We start from the raw sequence: 11,039 nt of genomic DNA on the forward strand, positions 1-11,039 counted from the left end.
CAAATACGAAAGAGAAATAAATTCTCAAGTATAATCTCCCACTACATGATAGCCAAGTAGCCTGACATTTAATTATTACCAAATTGAAAATGATGTGGATTATTTTAATACAAATTATTCAGATTACCGGGCCAAAATCATTTCGTCAGGTGAATTGATATATTTATGAAATTATCATACTAGAAATTACTCGAAATTGACAAAAAATGCCCCCTGGAATGAAATTTTGGAAAATTATGAAAATTAGTGATTTTCCGGAAAATAATTCTCGAAGAGTCTTTCGCAAATTGCGCAACCACGTTTCCAATGGTTACGCTTTTTAGCTTTATAATGCTGTGATCACGATTCGTGTTAGTTTATCACGGCTTCAGTGTTCTGCAGATTGGATTGCCTTGACACTTGACAGTGATCAAATTATATTGTTTGTTAATTTAAATTAACGAGGACAAAATGGCACAGGCATATCATTGGGACGCGTTAAGGAAAAAAAGAGTACTGGATCGAAAACACGAAGCCCTGGATCGACTAATGCATGCGGGCTCCGAGGTAATGTATAATGTAGCTTGCGCATTCTTAGAATTTAAAGGGATCAGTTAATATTTTCTTCACTGAAGGGTGGAATACGATAACATAACGCACGGTAGATGTCGACAAATAACTAGGTCATTTATGTAGTTTATGAATTGGCCACAAAGAAAAGCACAAAAATAATGTTAAATTTTTAGTAAAATATTATAATTATTCTATTAGATCATAAAATCTAGTCTTCTTTTTTGGAAACCATATAGATCTAAATTAAAATAAATATAATATTGGTGAAAAAACATTTTTAAAGTTATTATTTGTTTGTGCAGTTAAAAATAATAATATACATTATAATAGATTATAAGTTTCTTTTCAACAAATTTAGTTTTCGTTTATGCAGGCCTACTTGACAGTAGCCAACATTAATCTGGAGTGAATGAATCAAATAAAGACTTTACACCATCGGACAAGGCAAACGGCTTAATAAATGAATTTATTAACTAATTGAAACTTGACAACAATATAGGCCTAATAATAATAATAATATAATAGTAATATGCCCCATCTCAATAAAAATCCTAATTCTCTTACAGAGATCGTGGCCTATCTTCGGCACGAAAGAAATTACAGACATTCATTCTGTGTTTCGATCTATAGGGCCTACACCAAAACTAAAGGCCCTAGCTGATGATATCCGTGGGAAAATATTAAACATTGTAAATGAAACAATATAAGCAAACCACTATGTCATATTTTTATATCTTTCACGTAAGAAAAAGTCCCTGAAATTTGGAAATCCTCAAATGTAGTAGCAATTTTTATGAAAGCATCTCTTCCCCCCCCCCCCCAGCCCACATTGTGGAATTGTACGCTAGGTGTGGCTAGGCTATAAGTAGACTATACACAATGTGTTGCTTATAGGTATGTCAATAATTCTTGGGTTTTCAATAATAAATAATTTGTAATGATACATTATGAAATTGATTATTGCATGTTTATTTTTGTATTTAAAGTAGCTAAGTCTCTAACTCAATATCATCCAAAATCTTCAACATTGAAAACACGATTTATTTGTCAAATTAAATTAACATTCATGTTGTGATCTTACCGGAAAAAGATGGGCTTTTGATATCCAATATTTAAGACAAAATAAACATTTTACCATTGGTACACGAATTGTGTACCATAATGCGCTTCAGCCCCAGTTGTATCAAGAGACTCGAGGGACGAGGCTAGACACATTGCACCAAATCAAAAGGCATATGTAGACTGGAATAACCAGACGCTAGAAATTTGCACTCGCTTGAGACTGCTGGCTTATTTCGCCGAACATAACTGATTTGAAATTGGAGTAAATACGGAAACCATTGAATGTAAATCAGGTTATATACATTCATACTACAGTATATGTGTTGCGACCTACTTTTGTCAATTTCTAGGTCCCAAATATTAGCGATTTAGCTCCTTTAATCTTTGGGTATTTGTATTCTGATAGGCCTTTGGTGCTGCTGACACTGCCGCAATTCAGACCCGTAAAAGTCTGATTGCCTAAATCCTGGCATATAATCTTATCTAATCTGGTCGGGAACCCAATTGATCCTTTTTTTTTTAACCCAAAGGTTCTGAATATAAAAGAAAAGGATATCCCCCCAATGTTGCACACTTTTTATTTAGTCTACAGAACCTTTCCAGTAAAACTCCCTTTTTGACTGTACTCTGTGATCTGATTAACAGAAATGAATGCTGTATTCATTAATGTGAGGGAGCCACATACGGTGGGTAAGACGCTGGCTCGCTAGTCTGGATGTCGCGTGTTCGATCCCTGCATTAGCTGAGAAAGTTCATCATAGTTTTCTGACATGGTTTCCCCCTTGTCAGTGGTGCAGAACGAAGGGCCTGATAAGGACAGCTGTGTAGTTGTTCGGATGGCACGAAAAACTGAGGTCCCGTGTATACATTGATATCCACGTAAAAGATCCCTTGGGAGTTGGAATTAGATACATGTATGAGCGCCACTGCCTGGGCAAAATGTCCCTATATGCCCGTCTTCATTAGCCCAGTCTGAGCAGAACAGTAGGACATTAAATCCCATTTCATTTCATTGAATTAATGTGAGAACTTGTAATTTATGACAAATTGATTATTCCAGAATCCAGTTCCGACACACATCATGACGAGAACTTGTGAACCAGGGAATAACATTGTCTCTACAGACCCAGAACAGTTTAATCAAATAAGGTTTGTTTGGTTTTTTATTCAATATGAAGGGGTCATAGAAGTTAACTGTACAAATTGGTATAGCGAGAGAGAAAAATAGGGTTTAACGTCCACTCAACACAAACAAGGTCATTTTGGGACTAACATATGATTTAATTTTATTTCAATAATTCGCTGGCGCATAGGGGTCTTTAGCTGTGGGAGGACCCGGAGAAAACCCACGAGGTTGGACAGGCGGCCCTACTCCTTGTCACATACAACCAGGGAATTGATACCCCCGGCATTTAACTCGATGACAGACCGTATGATACAGCACGCGCGTGCTAACCATTCGCCCCCCCCCCCCAATTGGTATAGCATGTGGAAGATCTGATAGCACAGTTGAAATGCTAAGAGTAGTAGACAGAAACGCTGCTGACCTGGCAAAATTCTCTGCCTCACAATGTACGTGTACCAGTACTGCGGATAATATTCCAACATCGTAATGAAAATGAAATGGTTTTGGAAAGACATTAAGCCCTACTTTCTTTTTATTTAATAAGGAATACCCCAATGAAGTTTACTGTTTGTTTCTCTCTGGGAAATCTTGCTGGCCAATTTGAATGTCACGTGATGTATCCTTCTGCCCGTCTCTTTTATATAAAGCATATTTTATGCTCATATCGCCGAATCACACACATTGCACGCTAAAACTAGTTTCAAGTAAATAATCAAAATGGCTGTTTTCGATTGATGTGGAAAATGTTCATTTGAATGGGACAAAAAAAACTGAGGTCCCGTGTACATATTAGTGGCATGTAAAAGAATTGAAATGAAATGGGGTTTAACGTCCTACTGTTCTGCTCCGAACTGGGCAAATGAAGACGGGCATTTGTAAAAGAACATCTTCACTTTTGGAATTTGATGTAAGAGTAGGCTGCAGCGCTGCTGTCTGGGCAAAATTTCCCTCATTGCACACTGCATGGCATATGCCCGTCTTCATTAGCCCAGTTTGAGGACATTAAACCCCATTTCAAATTGATTACAAAATTATTCAAAGGGAGAATACTCTGATTTCTTTCATAAGAACATCTAATCTGTAGAGACAAAGGGAGTACCAGTCCAAAACTGTTAAACGAAACAAAAAATATCATCTCGCAAAGTTTTATTTATTACCAATACCTATGAGATTGGGTTTGTATGAAATGATCACATAAATTTTTGAAAGTCTAGAAAAATGTAGGAGGGCAATTCCATGGTAACGGACGTACCATTTGCACACTTTTCCCTTCCTTTGAATAACATTTCTCGAAACTTGTATGATGAAAATCAGTCATTTTGAGTGACAATTGATAGATCTTAAATAGGGCCTCGAAATGAGTGTTATTACAAATCTGACCAATCATCTTAGAACTTGCTAAGCAAATTTGATACCACTTTTTGAAATATAAATTGAATTAAGAGAAAACATTTTTTGGAAGACTTACTTCAGATGAGACCTTGCCCTGAAAATATATAATATCATAAAGTGGGGGATGGGGGTGAGAGACATTGAAATGGACTTTTTTTTCTGATTTTGTTACGAAGCACATCTGATAAACTATTCCCGATATCCTTATGACACTTTAAAATACACACGAACCTATTAGTTAGAAATTTCTCAGATTTATATACTTTTGTGTTTTCATGGATCCAAATTTGACTTTTGCTACAGTAATTAGAAATATCTTAGATTTATTGATTTTTGCTTTTTCATGGACACAAATTTGACGTTTTTTTGGTAAACTTATACAAGGTTGGGACATGTTGATGACAGCCTTGTCGTTATTTTTAGAATTTGTGTTTTCACGGATATAAATTTGACAGTTTTTTTGTAAACTTATACGAGGTTCGGACATGATGATGAGAGCCTTGTTGTTGTTATTTTTAGATCTGGGCGCTCTATATTGGAGGTTACGCATGATACCAACTTTAAATATCGAGTTTATAAAGGAATGAGCAACGAACCAATACATGTAGATAATATATATAAAGTCATATACCCAGGCTCCTATTATAATGATGATGTAGGTTTTTAACATATTTTGTCTAACAGCCAGTTTTTATCTGCTATCAATTTCTTCTCTAAACTCTCTAATTGATATTTTTTACACCTAATTTTAAGATCTGATATTAATAATATTCATACTTTACTTTTTTGTCTATTTTAAAAAGTTACCTAATAAACCTATAATGAAGTATGGAAATAAGGCATATTACACAATGTCAGGCAGATGGGCACAGATACAGGCTTTGTCGGGCACAAAATAAGTCTTTGTCAGGCTGTGTGGGACACAAATTTCGGCCTTTGTCAGGCACAAATTTCTGGCAGAAAATCAGGCTTTGTAGGGCAGAAATTCGGGCTTTGTCGGGCAGAATTTGGGGTTAGTTTCATCTGAAGTGCGTCTTGTTCTCGACTGTTTTACATGTACTGTAAGTTTTTTTTTTACAAAAATCAGGATGTGCCCCACCTAAAACACTGTCCTATTTTAGGTATATATATGATTGCAATTAATCTCTATTCACCTTAAAAAAAAAACAAACAAAAAACCCCGAAAAATGTGGAGCCATGGTGGTGGGTAAGGCGCTGGCTCGCTAGCCTGGAGGTCACATGTTTAATCCCTGCATTGGCAGAGAAAGTTTATCGAGATATTCTGACGTGGTTTCCCCTGTCAGTGGCGCGGGACAAAGGGCCTGACAAGGACAGCTGTCTACTTGTTCGGATGGCATGAAAAACCAAGGTCCCTTGTATACCTTAGCATGCACGTTAAAGATCCCATGGCAGTTAGAATTCAGCATAAGAGAAGGCCATAGTGCCGCTGCCTGGGCAAAATTTCCCTTATAGCACACTGTATGGCGTATGTTCGTCTTCATTAGCCGAGTTAGAGCAGAACAGTAGGAATTTAAAGCCCATTTCATTTTCTAAAAACAACCTCTCCCATTTCGGATATGCTCCTTCAATATATATAATTACTATTAATCTGTATTCATCTATCTCCATTACTTAATTTAATAAATTATTTTCAGAGATCCCCTTCCACACTTTAGAGTCAACGAAGAGGGCTTCCAAAACCGATATCGTAAAAATGCCAATCAAAATCCACATTGTGATCACATCTACACAACCTTATATCCAGGCAGTGACAATATTGAATATACGGAAGACGTCAATAAAAAAAATCGATGCCTAAATCAAAATATAGATAAATATGAAATCACTGAAAAAATAAACGGAAAATTCCATATGCATTGCTTATCGCAAGTGCCCGATTAAACATATATTATGCAAGAGCTAAATCTGCCTAATGCAGGTCTTTCTTTAGGCCTGAAATGTTAACTAAATTATTAATTCGACATTAACATATCCAGACCATAATCAACTCTTGATGCCATCGGATCTCTGATATTGAATAGATTAGAACGGTTCAGCCATATCTTGATTTAATTTAAAAATGGAGTAGTGAGACTTAGCTTCGAACAACCAGTACAGTGGTTGAAATTATTGCATACGTCTTGTCAAAACTGTCAAGGGCTAATATTTTCGCTCGCAATAGAGTAATTTGAATGAAACTTTAAAAATTATTCATTTTACATTATCTATTTTTGAACTATTATAGCAAGAATGGCTAGCTCTTTATCTAAATCTTACATAATGTATCTTTAATTTCAATAGAAAACTGAGTAAAAGAAGCTGACTTTAAAAAAAAAAAAACCCCAAAAAACCCAGGTTATACCGGTCCATGTATATAATTTACGATTTTTGAAGTCGATGTAATATATATAACCATCATGCTTACAAACATGTTAAAATTTGTAAAAAGTACAACTTATCTAATATTTTACAAGTCTTATTGAATTTTAATTTAAGATATATATTTACAATGTAAAAGCCCAATGCAATTGTTCGAATAATTTTTCTCCGTTCCATGAAAAAAATTATATTCGGATGTTTGCTGTGGAATTCAGAGCCAAAGGTGTTGCAAATTTGCCGTGTTTTTACACTAACTTAGATTGATAGTTGTTGTTCACCCTTGAAATTTAAAAAAAATATAATTTATTTTCAGACCCGGGAAAAATCTGCCACAATTTTATAAATTGGAAATGCCAGAAAAAAGTCGAAATAGTCATCTGCCATTGATTCCATACCGACCCCTTCCTGAATCTTTTACGAATGTTAAACGTGATCAGACTTACACACTCTTTCATAACTATGAATTTTATCAGGAGTAAAATAAGATTTGACATCTCGAACAAAGTACCTTCCCAACGACATTGTTAAAAGCCTTTATTTGCCAAATTAAAAAAAAACAACAAAACATTAAAGTCCTGATCGCCATTGTAATGCTATAGATTCACTCTCTAATAGGAATATCGGTCCAAAACTGGTTAAATTCCGATGGAAACAAAGCCAGGATATTATCTTTTATTTTGATTTTGTTTTCTTAATGAAATTTTTTAGCAAAAAATGCCAATGGCCCATCAGGACTTGAATGTTTGCAAATATATATGCTGTATGTCCATCTTGTTTTTAATGTGGTTTGAGCTATATTATATATTTGATCTTTTATATTAAATATTGGTTTGAAAGTGTCTTGCTTGCTATTTAATGTTTAACTAACAAATTTGTTTTGGTGGAGGTGCTTAGGGGAACTTGAGATATTTGACTGTATGGAGGGAACAAGTTTATGGAAAATATAAGCTTGCTTTCTTTCTAGCTTCTCTCAATGTATGTACATCTAACCCAGTTTTCACTATGTTTAAAAAAACCCGAAACAAAACACAGAAAGAATCAGACCATGTGTTAAAGATAGTAATCTGTTTATGCGGGACATGTCATCCTGAATCGACAAAGTCCATCTGCAGATCGACTGAATTGGACATTATGTTAAAATTGTTAAAAATTCAAAAAGTTTCGACTGTATTGAGACTGTAGTGAACTACTTAACACTGTTAATTTCATTATACGAGACAGTTTACGTCGCCACAGTTTCGTTGTGTCCGGGGATTTTATGATTTAGCGCAAAAAATGTTATTTTTCCAGCGCGCAAAATGACCGACGGGTCTGATCCAGTTTCGGTCATTTTCCAAAGCCCTCGGGTCCCAAGCGGCATGTACGGCCGATATGGAACCCATGATTGAGAATATATCTATTACTAATCTCAATTTTTCATGTGCATGCTGGGTAATTTTACCATATATTTTGGTGCTTTCTGAATTTTTGCTTAAATACGCTTTCCTGTAAATGCGAGTGAAATATAGATTTAAGCTTTGTAATGGATGAGTTACCCGGCCTGCTCTTGATGGATTAAAACTGCACCAGAAATTAACCATGTGACTAACTACTAATATTTATTTCAGGATTGAGACTCGCTTATTTCTGAAGAATAACCACAGTTCTAACATACCAGAAGATAAGATCTATCCCATAATACACCCAGAACCTTCGCTAATCCCATCAAACGTCCTGCCACCAAGAAAACCTCATTATAAAGTTTAATCACGAAATACTAAACTTAAAATACTCATATTTTGTAGCTTGCCTGGTAAGTCTTAAAAAAAAATGACCCAATGATTATATTCCGACAGAAAGCCTTGAATTTTGACAAATTAATCCCAAAGCAACAAAACTCACAAGACTATGTTGAAAATAGACTGGCTTAATTCAGGACATGTTGAGGGTTATTTTTTATTTTTTTTTTTTTTTTTTTAAGCAAAATTTGTATTCAGGATATCTGGGATTGGGGGGGGGGGAAGGCTTAGTCTGTATAAAACCCCTCTTGTTATCGTGTGACAATACTTTATCATTGGTACCTTAATTGCACTGATCCAGGCAATGCTCCATCTCTCCATGATTTAACTGTTCATTTAGTTGCTATTTTGGAGTAACCCCATAAAAACATGAGCCTATTATGAGATTTTGCATCCAGCATTAAGACCAGATACATATGCAAATATCAATTTAACTTTGAGGAAAATACAAAATTTAAAAGTATTGTGTTCAGGTGTTATATTTTAATCTTGAATGTTGCATGATTTACTGTTGACTTTTAACTTGCTTGCTTGTGTGTTTTGGAGCTTGGGTGCTTGTGGCTGGTTTGTTCAGAAAATAATCTGCTTCTGCTTAAGTCGTTCTTTAAATAGTTTTTTTTATACCCCCCACCCCCCAAAAAAAAAATAAATTAAACTTTCACATATGAGGAATAAATTAAAATTTTATTTTTCCTTTCATTAACAGAAGTGTGAATAGTTGGATTGGGCGAGAAAGAAATAAACGGGAATATGATCACAGTCGAGACGGTCCTTTACTTAACTCTTCATGGCAAGGTCTTCGCACAGAATATGGTTTCCGTAAACAAGCCACCCCTGCTTTAGAAGGGGACAACCAGTTTCGTTTTTAGATTTAGTTTTAAATAGGAACTCATTAAGATAATCAATTTGTTGTTTCTTCAAAATCTATTACAAAATTCCTCTTCCATTTTAAATGAAAAACCTCTGGTTAAGAAATAATACACACATTATGGATCATTTTAATTCTAAAAATTCTAATTTTTAAGGGTGTTTGTTTACAAGGGAGGAATTTTTCAACATTGATTTTACATTAATTTAATGATTTCCTTCTTTTTGAAAAGTTAAAACTGGCAATTTGAAACATTTAAATTTTAGATAAATAAGCTGGGCCCTGTTTCACAAAATTTTAACTAAAGATAAATCCAAATTTTAGTACATACTTCAATTTTGATTGGCTAAGCACTAAAATCAATCTAATATTATCCAATCAAATTACTAAAATTTGGATTTTATCTTAGCTAAAATTTTGTGAAACAGGCCCTGGAATTCCAGTAAAGCATGAAATGCACATTAATTTAATTCACACCTTTTGAAATTTACTCGTTAAACAATAGGTGTGAAACTAACATTTGCAACACCTTGTTAACATATTCTTGTTTCAACCATCACAGTATTATTCATTGTATATATCAATTGTTTATTTGAATGTTATTAAAGAGGTATTAACACTTTTGAAAGGCATTGTCGGTTGGTAAAAATATAATTTGATTTCGTCTGATTTGATGTAATTTGACTAGTTACATCGGACATGCTTAAATAAAATTTGAGATAAATCTTTGAAGTTGTCAATCAATTAGATGTGTCGTGCAAATTTTCTCCCCATGGTGATAGTGTTTTTCTATGGGTTTAAGCCAACACTATCACAAAATACCTTACTTGAAATAAGTCTATTTTGGGGAGTTGTAAGGAGGGGGGGGGGGGGGGCAGGGGTGATAGTGATAATACCTCTTTAATGTATTTCATTGTTAATTTATGAATAGAAGTGTGGGTAGGATTGTTTGTCATCTTCTTACTACCTTTCACAAACCAACAGTATTTGACTTATTTGTTAGGATCTACCAAGGCCACACCAAGTTGATTTTCTGCACTTCGGAAACACCTGTTAAGCCTTTCCTTCTGTCTTCGGAGAAATAGACTAATTTAAAAACCATCCTTCTGTCTTTGGAGTAGTAGACTAATTTAATAACCAAAAGTACTATAATTGTACTGTTCAAAAGCTTTTAGTTACAAATCTGTAAGTTTTGGATATTAAAACAAAACATCTTTCACATGCTTTAAGACTAATTTAAAGACCAAAAGTACTATTATTGTACTGTTCAAAAGCTTTTAGTTACAAATCTGTTTTGAAATATTCAAAAAAACATCTTTCACGTGCTTCTAGTGGTTTTATATTGATCCAGATCCTGAAGAACTCAAAATTAATTTGGTTTGGCCTCAATCCACCATTTTGATTACCAGGTAGTCAGTGATCACATGCTATTAATACATGTATATATGATATTTTTATACTTTTGTATTTCTTTTTTATTGATGTTTAATTGAGACCAATCCTAGTTAGTGTGAACCTTGTATAGTATTGGTGGATACTGTATTAATTTAACTCTTTAGTATCCCGTACATGTAAATATTCCCTTAAAAAAAATAAGAGAAGTGATGTAACTCATTTATGAACCCACCAGAAACTACTTTTCCCTAGTCCAGGGGGTTTGGATGCTGAAGGATTAACATACGCGCTTTAGATAAGATCTGTGGTTTTGATTCTCGCTTGTATATGACATAGGGACTCCTGTCCAACCTTGTGGGCTTTCTTTGGGTACTTTGGTTTCACCCCACTGCTGAAGACCCACACACAGAAGCCAATCATTGAAATAAAAATTAACCCATGTTAGTCCCGAAATGAGTGTGTCGAGTAGACATTAAACCCCATTTCT

At 34.6% G+C, this 11,039-nt stretch overlaps 1 protein-coding gene across 1 annotated transcript; it reads left to right on the forward strand.

Moving 5' to 3' along the window:
- Positions 1-232: 232 nt before the first annotated feature.
- On the forward strand, positions 233-6,818 carry LOC126812468 (uncharacterized). Its single transcript, XM_050538876.2, has 5 exons — positions 233-546; positions 2,675-2,763; positions 4,652-4,787; positions 4,936-4,958; positions 5,788-6,818. Exons 1-5 carry the CDS (start codon positions 451-453, stop codon positions 6,032-6,034), a joined length of 591 nt encoding a protein of 196 aa, XP_050394833.1. The 5' UTR covers positions 233-450; the 3' UTR covers positions 6,035-6,818.
- The last annotated feature ends 4,221 nt before the right edge of the window (positions 6,819-11,039 follow it).

Source organism: Patella vulgata, chromosome 2 (genome assembly GCF_932274485.2).
Source record: "Patella vulgata chromosome 2, xgPatVulg1.2, whole genome shotgun sequence".
Lineage (NCBI taxonomy): Eukaryota > Metazoa > Mollusca > Gastropoda > Patellidae > Patella > Patella vulgata.

Bases quoted from the DNA above. Each gene is read 5' to 3' on its own strand.
- LOC126812468 (XM_050538876.2), top strand. From the start codon at position 451: ATGGCACAGGCATATCATTGGGACGCGTTAAGGAAAAAAAGAGTACTG. The intron at 4,788-4,935 runs GTAGGTTTTTAA...TATTTTAAAAAG, and splicing joins GCTCCTATTATAATGATGAT to TTACCTAATAAACCTATAAT. The intron at 4,959-5,787 runs GTATGGAAATAA...AATTATTTTCAG, and splicing joins CCTAATAAACCTATAATGAA to AGATCCCCTTCCACACTTTA.